The sequence below is a fragment of the Ammospiza nelsoni genome, chromosome 5 (assembly GCF_027579445.1).
Source record: "Ammospiza nelsoni isolate bAmmNel1 chromosome 5, bAmmNel1.pri, whole genome shotgun sequence".
Lineage (NCBI taxonomy): Eukaryota > Metazoa > Chordata > Aves > Passeriformes > Passerellidae > Ammospiza > Ammospiza nelsoni.
The window spans coordinates 72,605,297-72,632,728 of record NC_080637.1 but is presented as its reverse complement, the minus strand read 5'-3'; the positions used below and the strand labels follow the sequence as shown (position 1 = coordinate 72,632,728).

The 27,432-nt window shown below is 38.2% G+C and overlaps 1 protein-coding gene across 5 annotated transcripts in view; it reads right to left on the bottom strand.

Annotated features, from left to right (window-relative positions):
- PLEKHA5 (pleckstrin homology domain containing A5) overlaps positions 1-27,432 on the bottom strand; it is a 154,728-nt gene that overhangs the window by 24,423 nt on the left and 102,873 nt on the right. For 3 of the 5 annotated variants that reach the window (XM_059472259.1, XM_059472256.1, XM_059472257.1), the window contains exons 8-13: positions 25,011-25,111; positions 23,586-23,701; positions 18,162-18,614; positions 11,851-12,313; positions 8,436-8,519; positions 5,711-5,830 (exon numbers count right to left, since the gene is read on the bottom strand). In XM_059472259.1, coding sequence (XP_059328242.1) covers positions 5,711-5,830; positions 8,436-8,519; positions 11,851-12,313; positions 18,162-18,614; positions 23,586-23,701; positions 25,011-25,111 — 1,337 coding nt within the window. Of the gene's footprint in view, positions 1-5,710; positions 5,831-8,435; positions 8,520-11,850; positions 12,314-18,161; positions 18,615-23,585; positions 23,702-25,010; positions 25,112-27,126; positions 27,294-27,432 lie in introns of those variants that run through there. The other 2 variants (XM_059472258.1, XM_059472260.1) reach the window with 2 other exon arrangements.

Genomic DNA, 27,432 nt, shown 5'->3' with positions numbered 1-27,432 from the left:
ATTCCCTTGTGAGAACAACACCTTCCCTGTGGTTGAGGCAAGAAATTTCTCAAACACCCCCTGGCATGACAGGGGCTGCTCAGTTCAGCCCCAGCACCAACAGAGAGGGATTGGCCATGCTCATAAGTTAGTGCAGGTCTCAACTCCCAGACAATATTTCCATTCACATTTCTGATTCTTCTTCCATCTCACCATTGCCAACCAGCACCAGATACTCTCTAAGTGTGCACAGTAAAGTCTGCTGTGACTTTATGAACAGACACTGCCTTTTGGATTTACAGGCCCCAGATCAAAGTAATTTTGATCCTTTCTTTCTTCAGTGGCTAAAGGCTAGGTAGGTGCAAACAAAAAACTTGTAAATCCACTCCCTAGAACGAAACAAAATTGCCAGAAATGACCAGGAAAACACCGCTCACATGCTTTTGTAGTGGTCAAAAGAAAGAAGCGCCTTTGAACACTAATTGCAGAGAATCATGCTAAGACAAATGTTGGAAGCTCACTGGAAGTTTCATGAATTTTACTGGACACCTGCATAAAGCACCAGCTAATTAAATAGTCTAGACAGAGAGGAGTTACTCAGAAGTGAACACTGAATAGTAAACAACGAAAAGGCAGCGGAAGCCATGCCAACGATACTGCAGCGCTTCGGGAAGCATGGATGACTTGTGGGTGTCCAAAGCAAAGGAGAGAAACACCAATGTCATGGATAAATCTGAGGGACAACCAAAACTGTCACTAAGGAAAATTCTGGCAGATGATAAAGCAATTTCATTCACTCTCCAAGACCTTACTTGATGGTACAGTTGCGGTCTTAGCGCCGAGTTCTCAATCATAGTGTGAACCATGGTGATTAAAGGTTCATTCTCTTTCATCTATTTCAAATCAGGAGGAGCATACAGCAAACATCAGTTTACAGCATGGCTAGATTTGAAAGACGACACTGTAAAATATAGCCTCTACTTTAATTCTTTCTAATAATGCAGTAGATTACATTTTAACCCATGCTTTTTATATATTCCATCATTCAGTAATACCAACATCTGAAAAGTTTAATAATATCAAACAAGTATATCAAAAGTAAGGTAAATGCTTAATACCAATGTAATATTTGTTCACCAATACTCTCCCTTTTTAAAAATAAAAAAGCTTAAAACAAGTTTGGCTTTGCATGGTATTGAAATGAAAAGGATTATTGGATTTTTCAGCAGGAACACAAACCTTTATCAGAAAACTTTTTAAACTATAGACTTAATAACTCAGTGTACATTAAAAAGATACAAGCATTCCCAGCCTGTCAATAGACTCATGTTCACGTATCACAAAATGCCTTTATATACTGCATTGATTTATACCCTTTGGAGCTTTGAATCATTACCTGTTGCATTTATCCACCCCCATACACAGGAGTGAAACTATTTTGGAACTGGTCAGACATCTTCTATAATGATTAGTATTTATTGCTAAACATGTAAATGTCAAAATCAGGCACTTTATTACACATTGCATACATTTAGTGTTTCAGAGAAGTGTGCAACACAGAAAAAAAAAGGGATTTTCGTCTTAAAAAGGAGACTTTCCTAACAATAAGGGGAAAATGATGAAAACAGGTGGTTTTCTTCTCCAAAAGAAAACTGAAAAGTCACTTGATGCACAATTCTCCTCCTATTTTTGCAATAATTGCTTTAGCAGAAACTTTTAGCAATACCTGCTTCAGGCATGGTTACACAAAGTGTGTGAAGGAGCATTCGTGATCTTTCACTTTGTATTTATATGCACTCCCCATGAATTTGCATAGCAATGTTTTCTTTCATAGACAGAAATGCAACAGAATGAGTTTCTGATGCCTTCTAGTATTTCTTGCCCAAAATTATTTAGGAAAAAACCTAACTTCTACATTTGGAGGAGTATTTTTTTTCATCTTATTTTTTCTTGTTGTAGACAGAGGACCTTTTTGTTGTTGTTGCTTTTTATCCACTGCAAAGTCTGATCAGCTGGTAAGTTAATCAGGCAATAACAGGTACCTTAAGAAGCTTATGATGCTCTCTTTGTTCAAGGCAGGGAAAAACCCCTAAACAAGCTGCCCCTGGCACTTACTCCATCATCTCCACTATATGTAAACAGAAAACCAGGACTGACACAAGAAGTTGTTCTCCCTCTACATTAAATTTTGTCCAGAGTGGTTATACTAAAACAGATCTCAATAAAGAGAGAAATAATAAGGCCCAAAGCCAAGCAATCAAATACAGCCAACTGATAAATTAATAAAAGAAAAATTTCTCTGAAGCTCAAATATTTTATTAAGAACACACAGGTTTGTATGCATTTTTATTATCAGGATCTGAACCACTTCATATCCTCTACCTAATACCTTTCCTACAATTTCAAAATTTTCAAATTTGAACATTTCAAATTTTTCTTTTCTGACCAGTAACAGACAGTGCCAGAATTAGTTTCTGTTGAACGGCTCAAAGTTTGTTTAAATCCAGATTAGAAAATAAGTAATATGTCTTTGCTTAAAAGACATTTTGAAGTAATGTTTGGTTTTCTAGAAGCTCCAACTTTGATTTACAGGAGTTCTTCCAACATTTTTACTACTACTGAATCTCTCTCCCAACTCTGCAAACCTTGAGCCAGCAGAGTGGTTTAAAAAGAAAAGGGTTGTGGACAACCATTTATTTGGCCCTAAGACATAGAAGAAATCATATGGCTGGGTATCTGTGGGCCAAGTCTTCGCAGGTTTTTATCCCCCTCTCTGAACTCCAACAACAACAACAACAAAAATTCTGAAAGCATAATACAAAACCATCAGAAAGTGTAAGGTGAGAATTTCTGAGCATGGCCAAAGGAAACAGCAGTACAAAAACAAATTATTTCCAAAAGGTGACTGAATATTCTTGATTCTTGACAAGAAAGCCACCTATTTAACAGCCATATTATTGCAGCAGAATATAAATTACCTTCATTACTCATGAATTTTAGTCTGCCTGAAAAGTCACCTGTGCAACCTTTTAATAAATTTATTATTTATTGTTGAGTACAATACTGAGCTCTTTGTGACCAAGAATGTGAGAGTTGAGGATGCAGGGACTGGAGTCCCATCATGTGCTATAAGCAAAGTAGGTTCTGACACTATTTACAGAGATTAAACACAAGTGGAAATACCTAATTTAAGTACACAGGACATTTCAAATCCAGAGAGTAAGAGACTAATCCACATGGGTTACAGATACTGGTAAAAAGGAGGAAAGGCCTCAATTACACTGAAAGAAATTTTCTTTTTTTTTTTTTTATGCTTTTAACATAAAGGGAAATTGATATTTGGCAAAGTAATGAAAAGCTATAAATGTGATACCACCCCTAGAAGCAGTGGTACTCAAAGCAGAGAGACTTTCAGGGGGATTTATTTTCTACAGGTAGATGACAGTATTATAAAACAAGAGAAGTGAGTATTCCAACCTGCTCTTCCATGATTTTGAGATTAAGGCAATAGCTTTTAGACTTGATTTCTAAGTTGTACTGATTCCTTGCATTTCTGGTATGGCACAACTATAAGACTTACACATTTTCCTAAATTAATGCTTACCACATCACATTTCTAAATTTTATCTGGTGCAAGTGAAAGGAAAATAATTTTTACTATTTTGCATCTTGTACATAGACAATTCCCCCCATTTAATCCTGCCCATCATACTGACAAGCTTGGCTAACCAAGCAATAACAACAATTTTACATTTCACATTGACAGTTATCCTTTCTTGACAATGAATTACACTGTTGAAGACAGAATAATCACTCTCTTATTCCAAAACATTATAGACTGGAAATATTTGAGTTGGATGAAATATTTTGGTCTAATTTAGCAAGCAGTGTGTCCCTACTGTTTTGGACCTGCTGCAGCCCCTTAAACAAAACAATACAGAGATATATGGAAACACACTGCCATCAGACCGAATTGGTCACAATTCCCACCCTGTTTTCAAGAGGTAGTAGGAAAAAGTCGAGCAAGCCCATGTGAGAGTGTGTATTGTGTGTTTGTGCACAGCTGGGGTTTTCAATAACTCACTGAAACCCCTGTAGAGGAACATAGAAAAGTTCTAACAGCTGGTTTTAGGTGTAAGCCTCAAAAGTTTCAATAAAAGACATAAAATATTCTTACAAAAAGTGATTTTTATATTTTTAGCCAATGGTCATCCAGTTGCTTATTTTAGTTCTAAGCATTACAACTGTCTTTCATAACTGCTAGCAAAAAAAAAAACTCCACTTCAAAACTTGTCAAACACAACTTGTACAGAAATCCCATTTGGTCATGCAACAAGGCCAGAGAGAGAGATATTCTAATTCTTCACTTGGCAGTCAATTATGTAAATGAAGACCTGTACCTTAGTGAAGAACTGAACCCTCACTCCATAAGATACCAGAAACTGGAAAAAATTAACACCTTATTTCTATATAAATCCTTCAGAATGAACTGAGAAAAATGGGAAAAGGTGTCATGTTATGATTTGCTTAAAATATTTCTTCATGTTTGACCTTCTCTTCATTTAATGTGCTGTAGAAACATGTAACTCTTTTTAATTTGAAAACTGAAATTCCCAGAAGTACCCATTTTTTATAAATTGCATGTGTGTCATATGAGTTTGGAAACATATTAGGACTGGTTAAACAAGGTAAAATGCTACAGTTAGTGTTATTATGAAAAGGAAATTAGGAACATATTTAGAACAGAAAAATGAATTGGTGACTGGCTACTGTTTTCTGACAAATTTTAAACTGAGGGAATTTTTTTCCCCATCAGAGCTCAAATTTGTGATCAATTGAGATATCCTATGCTGTGGGCATTGTCCAACTTCAGTGAAAATCCTTCTCCCCAAATATTTCCAGCTTTGATAGGAGCAGGTAAAAAGCATTAAGAAATATAAACACACAAGTAAATTGCAAATCCCACCTGGTGATCCAAATATATGGCATTCCTTTGAAGGTGATGTGAAAGAATCTCATTCTAGCAGGCAGCAGTCAGGGGGGAAAAGGAAAGGGACAGAAGGTGCAGAATGCATGAAAAGAGCTTGGAAGGATGTAAATTAGACAGTGACAGACAGTTCTGTTTAATGGAGAAATACAATGCTGTTTTTAACTGCCTTTTTTAGCAAACTGTTAACAAGTTTTGAGCCCGAAACAGAAATGATGAAAGTTTGCTATGAATCAGACCATGACCACTACATTTCATTCCGGTTTACACACAAAACACAGTGAGCTTATGTCAATGTCCACTACACAGGCAACTATGAACCCTTTGATAAATCCATTTTTAAACATGTTCTGCTTTTTGTACACATATCACAAACAAGATGGAATCTGATTGGAGGCTGCATAAACAGCAGAATAATCTCAATCTATCACGACTAATTTTATTTGCAATACACAATAACAGATGAAAATCACTTCATTTTAAACCTGAATGTCCTGGGGTGTCTTTACGATGCTTTTGCCTGTTTAGCACAGAACTCCAGTCAGCTACTTTAAAACAATCCCAGGTGATTTTGACTCTGCTTACTTCAAAAACCAAAACGTCAAAGGGTTGATAGCGGAGCACCACGCGCACACAGGATTAGTTCCACTCGCACGGGAGAACTTTGCACAGAGCAGACTTGGGTTAATGGGTGGCTGTGGGTTAGTGAGCACGGAGCAGGACACACATTGCTGGATGGCTGACCTTTGGGCTGCTGGCCTCAAGCTTTAGCTGCATGAGCTGTGCTAGTGTGTGCTCCCGGATACTACTCAGCTCCGCCTGCTGCCGTCTCAGCTTTATGAGCAGCAGGGTCAGCTCCTCCGGCTGAGGGAGTGCAGTGTGAGAAGCCAAAGAGCAGAGAAAAGGTTAATTGGTACCCCAAACAACACCTCAGTAAAACAAGGCACGCCTCATAAAAGGTTTGCTACTAAAAGTAAAGGAGGGTGCACCTTTAGAGTGCCTTGCAGGGACTCTGGCAGTGATACAACACAAGAGAAAACATTTCCCCCAGTTGAACTCTTCCAAATATAAAATGAAGGGTTAGCCTTTGACTGCTCAAACCAGCAAATGCCATAAAAGTCAAACTTTCTGTAATAACTGAGGATTTTGCAGGGCAAAGTCTGTGCAGTCCTCAATTTCCCTGACACGCATATCAAATTGGCGACACTGACTTAAGTCAGAGGGAGACAACTCCAGTCCTTAGGATGTTGTTCCCTGTATGTGGGCAGCCATTTGAGCTTGGTGAAAGAATCAAAACATGCCCTCAAAAAAATGTAGTTTTAAAAATAATTCTTCAGACAATTATTTAAAATAATTCTTCAAATGTATGTGCCGAAATTGAGAGGAAAAATTGATGACAATCCCATGTTTACTGAACTACCTCAGAAATAATCACCTTCCACAAAATAAATTTGCACAAGCATGACAAAAATGATTCTCCATACCACCTTTCTGAGGCCTCCAGTTATTTTATTGCTTTACTTCTATGACTAAGCTGTACAATACAGCCTTAGGAGGGGATGAAGAATAGCATTTAAGACTTATTATAGATTATATGTATTATGGAAATAAAGTCCACCTCAAATGGGTATTTTTCAGGTAATTCCACACACATCAGCTTAGGTCAGTTTGGGAAATTCTACCTGAACCTTTCCTGGGAACCACTTCTATTAGCAATACTCCAAAGAAAACAAACCATTGAGCATCACAAGTATTTTTGTTGTGTTCCTGTTTGCTTCTGTTTCTTACACTTCACCAGAAGTCAGCCTTACAAGAGGTTAAATATTAATCCAGAATTTTGATTTTCTCACAAACACTGAGTTAAACAAAGCCCAAGCACAAAAAACTCCTAAACCCCTGCTTGCCCTCTCCCACAGGCACAAAACTTCCCCAAAGCAAAGAAGTAAAGAGCTCCAGAGAACCCCACATTAAAAATGCTGAAAGTGAATACCAGTTTCTCAGAATAAAGAGAAAAAAAAATCTCTGAGAAGGAGCATGGCACCAGCACTTCTATGAGTTCCGAACAGAGGAGCCCACAAGAGGGAGCAAGGGATTTCCACATAGCTTCAGTTGGAAAAACCATTTGCTTTTGAGGGAAAATCACCACCAAACCCAAATTGTCTAATGGCAGTTTTCCTTCTTACAGCTCTCCTTCAATACCTGGACTAAAAATACTGAATTGCAGAGAGCAAGTGTAAGAATCCAGACTGCTATACAGGGCATTTTGGAGCTCTCTCCAAAAACAGACAACAGTGCTTTCAGTCTGGCAAGTAACATCCACTCAAAGCACAAGGAGTCTCATTTTTAGGAATATGAGAACAAAAAGTAGCATTTTCAAGTAAAAGGAGCAGTGATCCACTTTTTCAAGATCAAAACTCCTTTTGGCGCATTCTGAAAAAGCCCAATTTTAGTGCATTAGGAGTAACTTATTTCATGGCACTCCAACCCAAACTTTCTCCACAGAGGAGCCCTTAGAACAGAACTCCTACTCCTCTTTAGACATTCATAAATTTGCTGCAGGTGCTGTGCATTTGATGCAGGTCCTGGGACTCTTGCAACAGCCATAACACAAACTTTTCTCAGGGCTACCTACAGGTTTCCTCCTCTGGCCCTGCACTGCTCTGCTGTGGATTTCTGGTTGGTTTCCTGGACCTGCCTGGAGATCAGCCCAGCAGAGCTGAGGGGGCCACGAACCCCAAGAAATGTCTGGAAGGCTCCAGCTGCCAAAGGACAACCCCAAAAGTCACTGAAGGTGCCAGAAATCTGTGCTGGGAAGTGCAGGAAACAGGGCTTGAGGCAGTGGAAGGACTGGCTGCCCACAGCATGATAAAAAAAAAATAAAATCATTTTTCTTAGTTCATAACTCTCAATTGGTATTTTTGGATGGACAGAAAGATGACAAAAAAAGGAGATAAAAACTGGTAAAGAAGTGACAGAAATTTAGGGCAATTTTTTGGCAGAGAGTCATGTTTCAACTAGGAAAGTGGAGAGTATTCACCAACATTACTTTGATGAAATATCTTCAATGGGAATTTCAGCTCTACCACAGTACAGTGTCAGAAAGGACATCCTTTTATAAAACTCTTTTACATTTCCAAAAAAGCCAAACTTTACTTCTAGGATTTTCTAAATAATTAATGGAGAAATACATGTTCTACGATGTCTACGCTCTCCCAGGAATTCCAGCAATGTATAAACAATGATTAAAAAATAATAAATCTGTATTTCCCAAAGAAAACCTTGACTCAGCAGCTACACAATATTCTTAAATTCTGTGGAATCACAGAGTACTTCTTCCCCTGATAATTTAAATAAAGGTTACATTTAAAGCAAGCTTGAACTAGAGTAAAATTTCAATGTTGCCTCTTCATATTTAAAGGATTATTATTTAAAAAAAAACCCTGATGTAACAAATAAAAATCCAACTCACTGTTTTGCCTTGGAGGTTCTGAGGAGTAACAGGCTGTAAACTCAGACCTGCTGGCATCGACCTTCTGTCAGGCACAAAGACATGCTGCACAAAAAAAATAGCACAGTGTAACCCACAGCTGTTTCTAAAGACTCAAAAACTTTAAATGCTATCACAAGAAGTAAAGTCAACTTCCCCCTACTGAAAATTTGTTATGATTTGTGCCAGTAATGCTCCCTGTTGATTTACTACCTAGGTTACTAAGTCTCTAAGTTTTAGAAATACCCCGAATTTCATATTTGATTTAATTAACAGTTCTCCCTCATTACTGTTGCTCTACTGACACAGTGCTGACTACGAGCAAGGTCTACCCACAAATCACAATTATTTCTGACAATACACCCACTACAGTTCTATTTCCAAAGCATAAACAATATAACCAGTAATATTCCCCAAAGTGGATGTTTTTCACTTAAATGTACGTTATTATCACTTAAATGCATGTTAAATAAACGTAGACATGAACTAACAACACTGAAAAATATTAAATATTCACAAATATAAAATGTTTTGTAGCAATTTTAAAGGAATCCTGGAAAATAACAGTTTTAGCATAAAAAGGTCCACAGCCATGGCAAGATACCTTAGGAAAGTACATCTACGATGATTTGTGATTAAAAAACCATTGAAGACTTATTTCCTTTACCAGTGTTCCAAAGGGAACTCATAGGACACAGTTCATTTAAGGACAGCTCAACAACAGCAGTTTGGGGAGGCAGTCTTTTTCTGTCCTGCTGTACTCTCAAAATATTAGGGGCAGATTGCTAGATAAAGTAAATTCTGTGGGTGTAGGGCAGCATTCTCAGGGCTGCAGATGTCATTTCTATTTCAAGAATAATAGGGAAGGTCTTGGAATAATAAGGAAAGACACAACAGGATGGAAAACTAGTTGATGTGAAAATAAGTAAGAAAATGTTCAAGCTGCAGGGTGACTACTTTGTAGTAGGCAATGCCATTTAAGCACAGACAAGCAGTAAATTCAAAACCACGTGCTGTAAAAAATAGAAAGTTCTGGCATCTGCTCATGATGTTCTCATTCCTGAATTCTCAAACCATGTCTTCATTGACTTTTTAAACTGAAATAGTTACACTCAAGGGGATTTGTGTAAATGGGCATGTGGATGTGAACACAATTGCTTTATGTTTGCCAGGTGTTGCAGTACCACCCTTGCCATCGTTTGAGGCAGGAAAGGATCAGCAGAACAAAACCAAAAGCCACAACAAAACCCCAGCTCTTCTTTCTGGATCATTTTCTCTTGGGAAGCAGCTCAGCTTGAGCATGCTCTGCCTGCCAGAGTGACCTGACTGAGGCAGACAATGCAGCCTGTCCTGAGCACACAGCCCCAGCCTGACGAGGATGCTTGGATAAATGCACACCTGGCTTGGGCTCCTGGACTCTGCTGGAAGAGACCTCTAATACCACTCACAGAAACATCCCTCTCTGCTCCTGGGGGGCTTGAACTTTCTTTAGTAGCCTTTTCTTCAAAGTGAGTGTCCACTTTCCTATAAAATTGCTGGATGGCTAAAAAGACTTCCTTCATCTTTCCAGTTCCAACACGAGGCAGCTCCTAGAAGTTCAGCCTTGTTCCCTAACCATTTGATTTCAGCTAAGTGGACATTAGTCTCCTCTCTGTCCTGTACACAATAAAGAGTATTTGAGTTGTTTTATATCCTTCTCCAGATATTCTAACTCATCACTTGTGAACAAGTTTAAAAAAGGTGATGGCTTAAAAGGATAAATGCTGGCAGGAATTCTGTAAATGTAGAAGTCCAGCCAGGGATGATAAGATTATAGTCTTGTAGCACATGGAGAACAATATATTGGTGACAAAAATTGATCTTCTTGTGGGTAAATGCTCCAGCCCATAACAACTGACATATTATGAGGAACACTGTTTGAACTTCTCACAACAGAAGGATTACAGAATATTGGATAAATTAGAGAGCTTTCTGTTTGGATGGCTATCTATGCATAAGTGAAGCACTGTATATGACAAATATTGGCTATACAGCTCTGGAGAGGAAAATCCATCCCACCTCTCAACCTGGGATAGTGCCTAACATGCAGAGATGGGGCTGAGCTCTGGAGAGACACAGTCATGTGTCTCTATGTTTCAAATCACTGTCATGGATGGGTTTCAGAAGGATTTTGAGAACCTAAAAATAGAAACCCACTGAAAAACCTAAGATCTCTATGTAGATAGAGTTTAGATGTTAAATTTACCCTATTGATTTCAAATGGTGAGTCTTCTGATTACCCACCTCTTAAAGACAGGGGTGTTTTTAAAGTTAATGGCAAAAGCTAATTTTGTAACTAATTAAATACACACCAAACAGCATGAAAAACTCAAGGGAAACAGGAGGTTTGTATAAAAGGTACTCAATACTAAATGAAAGACGAGCATAAAGTGTTCAACAAGGAACAAAAACATCATGAAGCAAAGCATAGCTGACAGGACAAGCAATACACACTCTGCAGCACTGACCCAGTGGTATTTCTCAGATATGTGAGAAGCATTGATTACTAAATTTTCAGAGCAGTTGAGACATTAAAGATGCCAAAGCAAAATTATTCCTTTGGTGATAGCGATCTAAAAACTTTAAAATCCAACACCTGATAATCAACTCTAAGTTGTTTAAATTGCTTTAAGTCATAATTATAGATTTATTTCTTTGCCGGCATCAAAAAAAAGACATCCAAGAATGAAGTTTTTAGAAAATGCTCAGGAGCATTTTACATCCAACAGAAGAAGTAATTTTTATTTAATTATTTCCAATCTATTAAAACCCATGGTAACACAAGCATGCTGGATGTAGCAGAGCAGCACATATGGCACTCAAGTTCACAATTCTTCATGTGTCCCTCTCAGGGCTCAAGCAATGAGGTTGTGTGCATTTAGACTGATCTTCAGTGATCTCCCTAAGAGCTCAAAGGCATAAAAAGGAACAATACACTTGATTTGCTGCTGGAGCCCAAGGCAGCCAAACCTGTTGCTGAAGGACAGAAAGCAGCAGCTGTGAAGAAACCTGGGATTCTGAGTCCTCTTGGTGATAGAAAGGAGATAGAGTTCTTTATATGCATAGGGTATTCTGAATAATTAGCCTATTGACTCATTTTTTTAAGAGGAAACATATAATGGGCAGTAATATCAAGACATGTTCCCATCTTCTAGTACTATAAAAAAATACATTTTTTCTATTCTTAGATTTTTCAGCTTTTTTTAAAACCAAACCTTTCTCCAAGAAAACAGTGATGTAAGAAATCTGTTATAGTCAAATACACACCAGTGCAACACGAGTTTTCCAGTGATCAGACACATTCTACTGAAGAGCCCTGCAGATGAGAGCTCTAGCTGTTAGATGAAGCTTTTTTTACCTTGGTGTGATGCGTCCTGTGCCTGCGGTCGATGGTGACATCTCCCCTCTGCACCGGCGACGACACCTCCGAGCGGTACGTGCGCTGCGGGGAGTACGCCTGGAACGCCGCGATGGAGCCGTGCGAGGGGGACGTGGGGATGGAGTGCATGGTCTGGTCAGAGATGTTCATCATGGTCTTGGGGCTGCTCAGGGTGCTGTGCCGGCTCAGGGTGCTGTGCTTGTTGTAGAACTGGCGCTGCTGCCACTCGTAGAGCTGCCACATGGTGTCGTCGCGCATGGAGCGCCGCTTGTCCTCGGCGCTGACGGGTCCCACGGCCCTGTCGTAGGGAGCCACGCTGCAGAGGCTTTCTGGACGAGTCTTGCTGTTCCTTGGCAGTGTCCTGTAGCCCTCTGGGTACCGGGGCAGCACCTGGGCTCGATGGCTTGGCATGTTCCTCGGCAGCGTCTGGTAGGAGATGATGCTGGAACACAAGTTTCCTTCTGTTAGCGTTAATACTACGGCAACAGGAAGGTGTTCGCTGTGGGTTGGGTTTATCCAGCTCTCAGCTTTCATACCATTTTGAATGCCATTTAAAAAGAGCTCAATAAATTCAAAGCAACAGTTCAAGAATCAATGATTCTGACTGAATGCATTGCAGCAGCCCAAAGTGGATCCTTTCTCTCTGATTAGCTCTTGCTGATATAATCAATATTTCATCTTTTTACCAGTTTGCCAGTCTAGTACTCCACTGGACTGGCAAACTCCATTTCAAGTTTTGATCAAATCTTGGAACTTGTCTATATGCTGGATAGGTGAAAATTTTTAAAGCTTAAAGTTCTACACTGATTCCATATGCTTTCCATACTTCCATTTGAAATGTTTGTTTTTTCAAAAGTTAAAAAATCCTGCTGTTTCCCTAAGAAAATATTGAGCAATTACTACAGACATTAAAAAAAGGAGCAGCATTAAAAACTCTTTTAACAGCAGTCCATGGGAAAACTGCAGTAATTGTCTGAAGAAATTATATTTTGCAATTGTCAAGGACAAGCCATTTCATATCAGTCATTCAAGTGAAACAAAGGGCAATACATGTCTTTGTTTGATAATATTTTATTGCTTTTCAACTCAGATATTAATTCAAAGGCTTATTTACTTAATTTTTTGCCCCATTAAAAGTCTGCTGTTCTACAGCCATTCAGTAAACTTTCAGCATTAGTTAAAATACTAAAAAATTTTCTATACCGAGGATTGATGCATGCCTAAATATGACAAAGCACTTCTTGTTAATTTATTTCAGAGGACAAAATCTAGGTCATAAACATTGATTTATTCCGCCCTTATCTAAAATGCAAATGAGCTCCTCTTAAAGCCTTTTGCTACAGAGCATGCATATGATTGATGCTTGCTTATAGAAACAAAACCAGCCTCAAATTGGACCTGATTTAGCCATGAGAGGGCAGCAGCTTCCAGCTACACCCCACACTAATCTGAACTAAAATCCCTGCACCATGAAGCACCAGAACCTGGAGATGGTTTTGAATTAATTTAGTGCCACAAAAAAAACGCATTAAAGAAATTATGTAGATCATATGGCACGATAAACTAGCATTATGCATGTGAGATCCTTATGGAATAACTATCAGGGAAATGGATGATGGTGGAACCCACTTTTCTGAAAATACTTAAACTGAGAATTTAAGATCACCTGCAACATTCTGAAGATGAAAACTGCTATAAAGAGCTTTGTGTACAAAATCTGCTACAGTTTCTGAAGCTTCTCAAGAATTACTGAAGAATTATTCCCACTTTGTATTGGACAGCTTCCCATTCTTGCAAAAAAATTACAAAAAGGGAAAAGGGATTCCAAGTACTAGTCTTCTGTTGCCAAGTCTGCTTAAATACCTCCAGATTTCTTTAGTAACATACCATTAATGATAAAGCTTTTGTCCATCTCCATATTTAAAACCAAACAAACAAGATGCTTTTGAACTCCATTTCTAACTTTCAAAATAGAATTGTAGCTATATCCCATAACAGCTACAGTAAGGCCTGACATTTTCATGAATATATTTAGCAGCAAGACACACCTCACTCACTGAAGTTGCTCACACATTTTATTAATTAAATGGGCAATGTAATCCTGTTGGCACCTTTAAATATCCTGAACTTGCAAAAAAGCTGCCTGAAGTTCTTACTGTGCAAAGACATCAATTTAAAATTTGCATGCAATTACTTATATTCTGGAACATTTAGAAAGTTAACATAATCCATCTTCAATTGGCAAACCATGACAACTGTAAAAAGCTCAACCACCTCAATATTAAGCCTTGTTTTACATAATCTGATAAAATAGATTCACCAATGTCTTGTTGACACTTGCAAAAATGTCATTCCAGTCAAACCCAAACCCAACCTCAGACAGAACTGCAGCTTCCAGCTGCCCTGCACACAAGGGGAGGCTGCCACAGCTGGGTCTGAGGCTGCAAAATATTTCTGCAGCTGCCATCATAAATAGCTTCTTGTAATTGCTCCCATATGAGAAAGAGTCTTCCACATGTGTTTACAGACACCTTGAGAGGTTGTCTCTTGGGTAGCAATAGTGGTGCTGGTGTCTGAGTTGGACTATTTATGTGTCTTAGGTTGGAAACTTAATATGTGCCTGAAGGTGTGCATTCTATTGCCATCTGTTAGAGGTGGAACAACTCTCTTCTGTTCACTGGGCAGTTTTCTTTATCTCTCCGACACCCAATCCTCCCTCCAGGAGATCTCTTCTGTTAATGGGCCATTAATTATTAATTATCTCCTGTCCATGGCCAGTGAGTGTCCCTGCAGGGCTGATCCAATCCCAGCATCCCATGGGGAGATGCTCCGCCCAGGGGAGGAGCCAAGCATTCCTGCCTGGATCCAATCTGAGGTTTGGGACACCCCAGCAGCCTTTGCCCCCTGCATGGCCAGAGGAGCAGCTTTCTGCTGCCCTGCATGGCCAGAGGGAGCCCAGGCCCATCTGCAGCAGCCCTGGAGCTGCAGAGGAAAACTCCCCCCTTGTGCAGGATCCCTGCTGCAGCAGAGCCACAGCTGGCACTGCAGGAGGGCTGAGCCCCCCTGGCATGGGGCAGGGACACCCCCTGGCACACAGGGGGCAGGGCATGGTCTGTCAGTGGTTTTTTTTTTTGTTTTTTTTTTTTTTTTTTTGCATTTGTAATTTAATTTTTATTGCATTTGTAATTTAATTTTCCTAGTAAAGAAGTTTTATTCCTACTCCCATATCTTTGCCTGACAGCCCCCTAATTTCAAAATTATACTAATTTGGAGGGAGGGGGTTTACATCTTTCAAACCAACACACTGGGAAAGCAACTTTGCTGCTAGGCCTTTAGAGGCTCAGTGCTGCAACACTCTGAATATCCTCAGAATGAAACCTCAAAACAGCCCCTCATCCTAATGAACACAAATACCAGCCAGCCCCAAACACAGAACTTCCATGTAAGAATCAAGAAAGGGTGGCAGAGTGAAGAGGGATACCTGGAGTTTCATTGCAGGCATTTATCATTTTGGATGAATTTTATATAGGCAAGGCAGGAGATACAAGCTCGCATCCTGGGGTAGCAGCAACAAAAAACATCCCTTAGTACCAAACAACCCTTCTGTATTTTTTCACATTTGTGAAAGACCATTCAAGTGAACTACTTCTGTGAAAAACATTTTTTTGATAACTGACTTCTGCAAATTTCAATAAAACGATACCAAAGTGGAATGTGCTTATTTTTGATTCAAACCACATTTATTTTTGTTTTTAAAAAGGTTTGCCTTCCTTAAGGCAGCAGTTTATTCATGTGGCTTTTGCCAAACTAGATGTCTAGATCCATGGAAACAACAGATAACAGCTTCAAGGATTAAAATCTACATTGCTGTCATTCTCATTACTTTTTTGGGCAATCAAACCAATGAGGGGTCAGCCTGTTCCTCTAAAAAAATCGGTAGTTGTATAGTGAACTTTTGAACCTTTTTCATTCTATATTAAGGACAGCTAAGAGATTCTCTTTTCTTTTATATATAGTCATTTAAATGAACATCTTTGTTGACATCTTAGCATTTGTCCCCATTTTTTCTGCAGTCTGACACACCAGAGATATTGAGTTGGGTCCTCCATGATTTCTGTAATGCAGACACAATAATACAGATGCACTGGAAAGCAGCTTGGTGGAGAGTCAGCAACTTTCCCCATTAAGTAAAGACTGCTTTTTAAAAAAATTATAGTTATGAGTTTTACAGGTCTTAAACAGCCTTAGGATCCTCTCACCCCAACCTTAAGCTTCAGCATAAACCAGAGATTTTTTTCTACTGTCATTCACCAACTTTGATTCTACTTAAATTTCTGTCTCCAGCCATAAACTGGCAACCTGAACAAAAATAAAATTTTAAATTTAAATGAAGCCCCATTTAAAAGACATCACTATATACATCAGAAATTAGGATCATTATTCAAGGCTGTTTCCATGCAAAACAAAAAAGATAGCTCAAGGCAAATTCTCCTTCAGTTTACCACTTTTTTGTAGAACTGCTTTTGAAAGCATTTATATTATCAGTGCCACCCTTATCTAGGCAAACAAGTGTTCCCTATACTCAGGAATAAAATATTGTTAATTAGTAACATATTGTTAATAGCACTTCCCTCTATTTGATTCTCCATATGAAATCAGTTTTAGTGTTTTTATACTTATTCAGAACTGAAAAATAGCACATCTATTCTAGTTTCTTCTGTTTGGTTGCAAGTTTTAAAGTCCTATTAAAAAAATTAACTGCATCAAAGAGCCTTCTGAGTTCTCATTATGCAAGTCTGAATTATAAGATTAATGTCAGGGTGTGCAAGTCCCTGTCTGTATTGCAAGTTGAAACTTGATCAAACTACTTATGATGAGTATTTCATGAAACACCACATTAACAATTCCTAATTATATGTAATGAAAGGCTAAAAGCAGTGAGGAAATATTCAACCTTGGCAAGTGGAAGCCACGTTCATGGAAATGTTTCAAGACTTTGTGAAAACAGACAAGCCCTCAGGTATACTTATCTCAAAATTTTGGGGGAAACACATTTTCTGAACTTGGTTTATCTTAGGCTCTGCTCTGCCATCCATCTATACACAAAATCCTTCATTTCCAGCCCTTCAAAGTATCTCCTGTGATAGCATCTCCATACTTCCTATCAAATGTAATATAAAAAACCTTTTGCATTTTCCTGCTGGAGCTGCTTGTCTGTAAGGCAGCCTGGAAGCAAGGTCCCTACACTTCTCAGAGAAATTGCTATTGGCATGACATTCAATATTGCCAATCATTCAGACATCGCTTTAAAGCTTCATGAATAAGCACTAGAGCTCAATATTGTAACTGGCTGAGAGCTAATTTCATGAGAAGAGAAGCTTTAAGCATCAAGTTAGATTCTGTGTCTTACTTTTAGATAAATCTTCTCCTCCTCTCTTCACTTAAAACTGGCTTAAAGTTTAAAAGCACCCAGGAATATTTTTTTAAAAAGAATTTAAAATAAAATATTATTACTAGAACTTGCAAGCAAAAAATATAGAAGAGGGCCATTTAAAAAACAGATTTTTATGACTGATGACATATTTTCCCTGATAGGACAAGGAAATTTCCAACACCCAAAAAGAGTTTCTGGCCATTTTATTTATTGAGTTATTAATATACTTTATGAATAATAATTCAAATGCTAATAAAAGAAACTTCCAACATCTGTTCTGAGAAGTCCTCAAATGCAAAGTGAGGACAACTTCAAGAACAGATTTTAAGAGGAGAAAGAATTGTTGTGAGTGATGACACCTTCTCCCTGCTAGGACAGGGAAATTTCTCACACCCAAAAAGGGTTTATAGCCAGGTTTAAGGGTTTTTAAGGGTTTATTTATTATTAATATACTTTAGTTTATTAATAACCATTCAATTGCTAATAAAAGAAACTTCCACACATCTGTTCTGAGAAGTTCTCAAATGCAGAAGTGAGGGCAATTTCAAGAAGAGATTTTAAGAGGATAAAGAATTTTTGTGAGTGATGACATCTCTTCCTTGCTAGGGCAGGGAAATTTCTCACACTCAACAAGAGTTTATGGCCATTTTTATTATTAACATACTTTAGTTTATTAATAACCATTCAAATTCTAATAAAAGAAACTCTCATACATCTGTTATGAGAAGTCACCCAGGCACTTCTTAGAGAACAAAGAATGCGATTATATAATATAGATCCAGAACGAAAGAAACTAACCAGGGTACAAATGCATTATTTACTAGAAAGTCTAAAAATAAAATTACCCAGTACTCACCCTCTTGTTTCCTCCTCTTGTCCTTTCCCCCTCTGGATTTTAATCCACTGCTCCAGCTGCAGCATGGAATTGGTTCTCTGCATGACCCGCTCGGACTCGGCGTTGTGATGGGCTCCATCCCCAACATCCGCCAGCACAACTCCCATGGATTTACTCTCAGATCCATTCAAATGGACAGGCCTGAAGTGCCCACCTGGAATCGTGCTTATGGGCAAAGTCCTGTACTCGGATCCCAAAGGGTTCAGCTTCACACTGTTAATTTTTGTCAATGGTCTGTCTTGCCCGACTTTCTGGAATCCGTATTTTTCGGCTTCCAAAGCTTTCTTCTCCTCGTTTTTGTTCACGTCTCTGTTCTTCTGGTTGTTTTGGGCCTCTGGCTTAATTAGCACCCGATGGTTTGAAATGTTATTTGCCTCTTGAGGTGATGTATTTTCAACAGTGAACTTTTCTATTCTGTAAGGGAACATATGACAAGTTATAATACGAAAAAAATGTTCCTTACAAATAGTAATAAAAAATTGGAAGTTATTTCAGTGAACCCCTGACCATATATTTTACAACAATATCTTGACTTTGAGAGAAAAAACCAGGACATTTTCACAATGATCAAGGAGAGGTTGGGGGGTTTTGCTGCTGCTGTTTTGGTCTTCTTTTTCTTTTGTTTTTAATTTTGTTTGGGGATTTGCGGCAGTGCTTGATTGGTTTGGTTTTTGGTTGGTTGATTTGGGGTTTTTCTGGTTGGCAAGTGTGAGTATTGTTTTCTTCTACACTCTTCTCTTTATTTGCTGTTTTAAAAGCAACTATAACATGAGGTCACTTATTAAAAATTCACAACAGTCAATTAACCCCCTAGAAAACACATGCACAACAGGAAACAGAGCCTGAAAAAAGTGGATGCTCAGTTCCTGGAGGGTGGAAAATTCAAGGGGTGAAAATATTCAGTGGCTCTCCAAGAGCTACAGCTTCCAAATGTCAACAGCCTGAAATTCAGATGGTTTTCAAAGTCAGCTTGTGATTCACAATACTGCTGAATTTAGCATATAACGAGCTCCTTTCAAGAAAGCAAATGACTTTTCATGGTCACTGGTATCAATTAGGTTTCTCTGGTGTGTTATCACTTTGGCTGGCACACATTTTGCAGAAAATGACTGTGGCTTTTTCCAATTTTAGGGGGAAATAGCTGCTGACTTAAGGAACTGTACCACAGAAATAATGATATTTTTGGAATTGCTACTGCTTTACAATATTTACACAAGCACTCAATGTGTGCAGTTCTATTAGTGATCTTCTTTTTAAAATTTCAAAATGTCAAGAGGCTCTATCTTTTGCCATACTGGGAGGACCAGAATTTCAATTTCAGCTCAAAAAGTGACTTTTGGGTTTAGTTCACTAGAAAAATAACCCCACCACTTTAAAATGTTTTGCTCTGCATTTTTTTGCTATGGGAGGAAAGAAGAGGAAGGGATATAATTTCTTAAGATTACATCTCTGTATAAAACCAAACTAAGAACAACACTTTATTTTAAGAGGATGTTGAATTAACTTTTTGTTTTGCAACTTTTTTAAAAAAATGCATTATTCATCTTTATAACTGCATCCAGTTCAAATGTCTGTAAAAAGGCCATTACACACACAACTTACCAGGAGCACAAGAAGACTGACTACACACACAGCTGTAAGCATTATTGCTTATCCCATTGTGAAAAAAGCCATTTATTTCCCCGCCAAGATCCTAAATCACTCCCAAGACCAAACATTTGTGCCTAGGTTCCTTCTCAAAGTGATGGAAAAGAAAGGGATCCCCTCCTCACTCCCACCTCAAAACTGCACCAGCCAGTGTTCTACCAGAAACCAAAGGATTTTTCCAACAGGAATGTGAATTAAAAACTCCATTTCCCACAATTATCAAGTAAAAAAGGGGTGTTAAGATTTCAATTTTCAGGCAGCACTCTGGAGTTCACAAACGGATATAAAGACTACTATGCAAATAATCCTGAACGTGGGCATTAATATTTGCAGTGTGTCTCAATAGCACCACCTACCCCATTATATAATATAAAATTTATTATAAATCTTTCTCAGGTGGCTTTAGAGCAGAGGAAAAGGTGAAAAATCCATGGTGGAGAGGGAGCGTGGCATCTCTAGGACACTCATTATATATGTGGCAAAGTCAAGCCTTGGCACTGTGCTCAATTCACACTCTCATACTTTCCACTGTGTTTTAATTAAAAACCAGCAACTCCCAAAATCACAGAATTATTTTTCCATGCAGCCTCATGCTGTATCCCTCATTACTATGGTTATACAGAGCCAAACATTTACATTTTACACTCCTTGGGATGGTGTAGAGGCTGCAGGACTGACATTCAAACAGCCTGCTGGGCTCTCTCAACTTGGTGGAACCAAATCAGCCAATTCTGAGTGAGCAAGGGATCTCTTTCCACACTGAAGGATCCATATGGGGAGAAATTATCAGAAACAAATGTAAGAAACCTAAATCCATATGTATATTTGGCTCCATATTTATAGCTAGCTCTCAAAGACATATTCAACAAAGCTGGCAGGCTGTTTGAGGATGGGATAGGGATAGAGGAAAGAATGAGCATTGAACATGGGTCTTTCAGCATATGCTGAATGCAATTTATATATTTCTGCAACCATAAAGGAATCATATGTACAATATGCAGTACAGGAGAAGTACTATTTTATGCTGGTTTATATAAAGAAGTAATTCTGAACGGGTTGGAGAGGGGGGAACATGTGATTAATGATCAGATGGACAGGAGGGCTGTGATCTAACAAAGCTAGGCAGAGGCATTTGAAAAGGAAAAGCCATTTTTTCCAAGCACACTGACGTCAGTCAGCCCCCACTGTGGATGTCTCTATGCTAACAAGTGCTTTTTTGGCAGCCTGGCTTATGCTGTTCAGGGAAAGTAACTACCCCAGGAGGGAAAAAAAGCAATCTTTTCTTAGTACATGCTGCATCACTGAGGAGAAACAAAGGCTGCAGCACACAAGGTGACAATAAAAGGACAGAAAATGGCACTCACACCTGGGAGAGCAGAGAATCAGCATTTAGGGTAAAATGGTAAATCACTGTGTTGGTGGACACTACCATCTACAAACACTGGCAAGCACCCCAGAGAGGGGGTTTGAGATCATATTTTGAGTCATAAGCTTCAATAGCTCCTCACTGACTAAAGTACTTGGTTTAATTATTTTAATAGGCCTCTCAGTACATTATTAAACTTGATTGCACTATGTAGGTAAAATCAAAACTGTTTAGAAAGGAATAATTACAGTTCAGTCAATAGGGCCAAATACTGTTTGTCCTTCCCTGCAGCTAAACATCAGAAGGGAACATTTCTGCTGCTAATAAAGACCAGTTCTAAGAGAAATGGGTACATTTTGACTTTCTCACTTCACTATCTCATTTGTGGTTTACATGGCTAACTATTTGTGGAAAATAAGAGTAGTTTATAAAAAACTTGCAACACCCCTTCCCTCCCACTAACTTAATGTTTTAAATATTCCTTTTCTCTTTATCCTCTCCAAGGAACTCAAATCTCCAGAAAAACAGACACAAAAAAATGTGCTAAAATTATTGAAAAGATTCAGTTTAACCGACAGTTGGATTTGATTTCCAGAGTACCACAGCAGTGAAGTGTCTTGATTTCTAGGTTTAAAGAATTATACTGCAAAAAGCTCCTGAATTATCATTGGGCATTTTGTATGAACAGGCAATTAAAAGTGGCCCAACATTACTTTACACGAATATTTAAGGAAGTAAGTTCCTAATTACTCATTTATTGTATTGCAAGTATCCAGTCTATTAAAGAAAACTGTATTCAGTGCAATGTCAGGACTTCTAAAAAAAACCAGAACTCAGTAACAAAAGCACTGCCAAATGTGACTGAACTAAAACCATTTATGCTTAAGCTCCATCTATGCCAAACTTCAGGTTACTTAGAGATGAGGTAATAAGACACTTAATACTTAACAGATTTTTACAGGGAAGGAACAGTATTTCTTCTACATAAGATCATATCCTGCTATGTTTCATTTTAAGAACTTAAAAAACACCAAAAGATGGATTCTTTAGAAAACAGATGTCTTAAGGGTTTTCTTCCTTATTATAGCTAACCGATTTTTAACTTCTTTGAGACTTGGTCTTGAAATCTATTTTCTCTGAAGTAATTATTTCAAGGATACCAACAAAGCTCTCAAAGAGGTCACATCTACTGTTTCATTCTGAGGTTTCTTGCTTGAATCAAAACAAGAAGATGGTGTTATATAAATTGCTTTTCTGACAACTTTGGCTGCTGGCAAGCCTGTTCTGCCTGTGATATCCAGGCAGATAGTCACAGTATTGCAAATATCAAATGAAGGTCATTTCACCAGTTCAGAAGAAGATTGAGCATGACCTCCCTTCAGTTTTGTTCCTCTACAAAGTGTTTATACAATTGATATGTGATTTTTGGTTGAAGTGGGTTTGATTTGGTTTAATAATTTCTCCATATGTAAATTACTATTGTATCTGCAATACAAACCAAATTTTTCAGATAAAGTTTATTACTACTAAACTTCTCTGGAACGTGTGTCCATGAGATTTTTCTGTTACTTTTTTAAACTCAGAGTTGCTCAGCGTTGCTGACTTTATTTAGCTCCAGGGTAGCAGGAACTAAGGGAGTGGAGAACAGATCAAGTGACAGCAGCCATCAGCAATAACTTCTGTGCTGTCAATAACGAGGAGCTTTTAAACTTTCAATTGATGAGGTTTCCATTACAGATGCCAGGGAGCTGACCCTAGGGACAACACTCTGAGAGCAAATGACTCTCACTGGAGCGACAGCAGCAGACAGGGCTCAGTCTCTGAGAGCACAAAGCTTCTGGCTGTAATTTGCTTTTCACTGTCAACACACGGGCACAGGAAGGTGAGGCTCCAGATCAGGTAAGCATAAATTTGGTGACAGCTTAATGATGAACAAGAATGGCTCCCCACAGGTTGCCCACAGGTACAAGTGGTTAATTTAGCCAGAAACTCCAGCTGTGAATTTGAGGACTGTGACAGCTTTAAGCCCAAGGCTGCCACCAGTTGAGCTGCTGATGCTATTCAGTCAGGAGGGCAGGGAAGTCAAACATGCCTGCACACAGAATTTGTCATTGCACTTCTTCTGATGCCACTGGCGAGAGGGATAGGTCATTTTTTTTCCTTCTAGCTCCTGACAACCAATATTCAGAACTGAACTTAGATTATTTTTGCTACTTCAAAATTTTATCCAACACTGTCCAGTTACTAAGGGGTCTTCAATATAAGGAGAAATCACTTCAGCCAATTTACATTCTATTTTAGTCTTTTATTAAACAAATCAAACTAAGCAAGAGAAACAACACTATCCCCACTGTTTTGTCAATCCACACTACCTTTTCACAGGCTCTGTTTGCACAAGTGCTGCATCTATCATGGCTTTCATCCACAACTCCATTTCCTTCCCTGTATCTGTGCAGAAATAATAGGTCCTCATGTTTGGATGAGCTGCCTGATTGGAAATGACATGGTCATTGCAATAAAAATGTAAGATTCTGTAAAAGAAGAGAGGCAAATATTGTTACTGCATATTCACTTGAATGCTTTATCTAAGAAAATTTCTTCAAATAATATACTCAGAAAAAAATCAAAAGGAACACTACAGTGTTTCTTGGTCACTGCATTCATATTTCCAAAATAACTGCCTGTGGTTTTCAATCATAGCTGCTTCTTCATTAATACATTAAACAAAAAGCCCTTAAATCTCTTCAATCTACTAAAATGATATTGAGCATTCATTAATGTAGATGAATACAATTCTTATAAATAAGATTTTAGCATAGATTTTGGCAGTCTGAATGATACAGTAGGTGTTAATTTGTACTTACCATAGTAAATAAATGATGTCTTGATTAGGAGACCAAAGTGCCAAAAGGAGCTCATAAAACAACAACAAGAAAAAGTCAGGACAAAATGCTTAGTAAATAAGTTATATAATGATTTAAGATTGTCATGAAACATTGCTAAGAGTGATTCATATAATATCATGATTTAAGTGATAATAAGCTCTTATTTTTATTTATGTGCAAAAATACTTTGTATTAAATAATGAATGAACTTTCATTAATGGGAGAAATTCAGCTGCAGATGCTGGTTTATAATTCTAAATTATAATTCACCACAGAGGTTTTAAGACCCATGAACTACAAAAAAACAAAATCCTACCAGTAAATGTTATCCATCCATTTCCCCATTCTAGTAATTCTGTCTATATTGACATCAGACTAAGCACTTGAAACTTTTGCTACTCCATTATGGAAAAATCAACCTCAGAAGCTGTTTGTCAATCAATTCAAATGCTAATAAAAGAAACTTCCACACATCTGTTCTGAGAAGTCTTCAAATGCAGAAGAGAGGGCAATTTCAAGAGTAGATTTTAAGAAGAAAAAGAATTTTTGTGAGTGATGACACCTTCTCCCTGCTAGGACAGGGTAATTTCTAACACCCAAAAAGGGTTTATGGCCATTTTTATTTATTATTGATATACTTTAGTTTATTAATAACTATTCAAATTCTAATAAAAGAAACTTATATACATCTGTTCCGAGAAGCCACCCAGGCATTTCCTACAGAGAACAAAGAATGTGATTATATAATAAAGATCCAGAACTAAAGAAACTAACCAGGGTACAAATGTATTACTTACTATTTACTATGTATTATTTACTAATTTACTATTAACAACTCAGTAAAATGAGCTTTTGTGACCAGGCTCATGTGCTTTCAGACATAAAATCAGATGGCAAAGCCGCTCCCCTCACCTTGAAGGCGAATTTGCGGTTGATGTGGTCCTCAGCAGACAGCACAGATATCTGGAAACTGGGCAGAAGTATGCTCCCCAGGATTCCTTCTTCTTTCTCATCTGGGGATGCACACTGGCATTAGAAAATGGCCCTTGGACACACAATATTGTGTTCCTTGGACACAAAACATTGCATTCTGATACTTCATTAAACTCCTTCAGCCACACAGGAGCACGAGTAGGAAGTTTAGCTCAGAGGAGAATGTATCAAGAACCCAGTTAGAAACCCAGACTAACTGTGAAGAGTAACTGGAAGTCAAGCCCCTAATTCAATGACAAAGAACCAGAAATGTTGGAAGCCAGGACATCCCTCTGGCTGCCCTGGATGGCTCAAGCCCCTGGCAAGGAGCTCAGAGACCTTGGCACAAAGCCAAAGACACCTGTGCCTTTGATTTTAACCCATGGAAACAATTACCAACTTTGTGTGAAAATTTACAAGCCATGAGAATTTAAGTAGAATGGTAGTTAATTTGTCACAAGGTGGAAAAGTAGAATTTTGGGGTTTTTAGAATGGGGGTTCAGAAGCCAAGATGGAGGGAGGGATTTGGGCATGCCTTGTTCATCCTCTTTCTCCTCCTTAGCCTTCATCTTCTGTGTGACGGTGGCACTTTTGGATTGGTTTAGAGACAGACTAACATAGGTGATAGGTATTGGAAAATTATTGTAAATAAAGTACATATAGCTTTTAGTATAAAAAGTTAACATCGCCCTGAGGGCGGTCAGTGTGCTTCAACCCGACCTGCTGGACAGACGTCAGCTGGTCAGAGAAAGAATGTAATGGATAAGTGCAAATAAACAACCTTGAAAAGCAGAGCTGAGGAATCCTGACTCCTTCTGTGATTGCTGGGCTGGCAAAAAGAGACTTTCTGATACCTTGGGGTTATCTCGACCACAGAGACCCCGAGACAGAGCAGCACACATCTACAGCCTGCTCACTAAAAACACCTCTGACAGCACAAGTGGTTAAAAACACTGCTCATGACTGCTGGCATTTCAGGGAAAATGTGCACATTCTTCTTCTGATCCCAGGCATATTATGCTACATAATCCCCATTATAATATTTAATTATGAATTATCATTATAATTCCCACAAAGAGTTTACACTCAATTACCTTTCATTTGTAAGAATGCACATGTTTCAGATGATTTGTAAAAAAAAGCTCTCCCCCAAAACAAATACCCTTTTCCCAGAGCCTTGTTTTACATAACATTTTAGATCAACAGATCATAATAAAAAAATGACATTTTAATTGAAAGCCACAACCAGTTTTTAAATCCAATTATACTTTAATAGAAGAATAATTGGATGCAATTCATAACGTCTGTCTTAATTGTATTTAATGAACAGAATTTCTATTCACAACCACTCTCTTAGAGACTGTCCCCCATAAAACTTCTCTCAGTTGAAGATAGTGCTCACAATAAAACTATGAAATCAAGATGAAAACAGGCATTGCAAAATTTCAATTAAAAATTAACAATTGCAATTAAAATACACTTAAACAGCATGCCAGAGCTATTGCCTATGTATGGACTTAAAAATATTTTCCAGGTTCTCATTTACTCCTAGATTTTGAAAAGCCAGAACCTTCATTTAAGTTATATGGGGAAAGTTGTGCCCAGCCACTTTAGTATCCCATGACAGATTAGATGTACAAACTGTGCTTTCTGGGATAGTTGTTTAATTGCAGAGCTGAGCATAAATTCATTCCTATGATAAGTCAGAAAAGAAATCGAGTGGATTGACTTCCAGGAACTCAGCAGCACCTTTAAATACGACTGAAACCACCCCACCCTTCCCTTCAAATATTTTTCTAGTCACACACAAAAATGTGCCCTGTCCCTAAACACACATAGCAAATATTGGGGTTTACTTTATTTGGACTTCTGTTTGGGGGAAAACTTCTCTTTTCCTAGATCATATTTTGACTGTTGACTGAGTAAACCCCTCACTAGTGCCACATAACAGCATTCAGCATTTCTGTTCCACTGAACAGCTGCATGTCTGGAGCACTTTGGTATTTGTTAAAGACATGCTGCCACATTCCAGCTCCAGATTTTTAAAATCTGTTCCCTATCAAGTTTGCTTTTATCCACACATCCCACTGCCTCACATTATCTTTACTGGTGTGCTGTGTATGAAAGCACACAAGAAAAGCAGCAAATCTTCTGTCCAGTCCTAAGAACTTTTATTTGTGCCAACAACAACCTTCCAATATGAAAGTGGATGGTTCTTCATGCCTTGGGGGAACAGAAAGAGAATATTCTCTAAGCTGTGAGAAAATACTATGACACAATTTTTCTTTTGATCTATAAATTGGATTTCAGCTGCTAACACTGTAACACAATTCTGGAAATTTAGTAAGACTTACTAACAAAA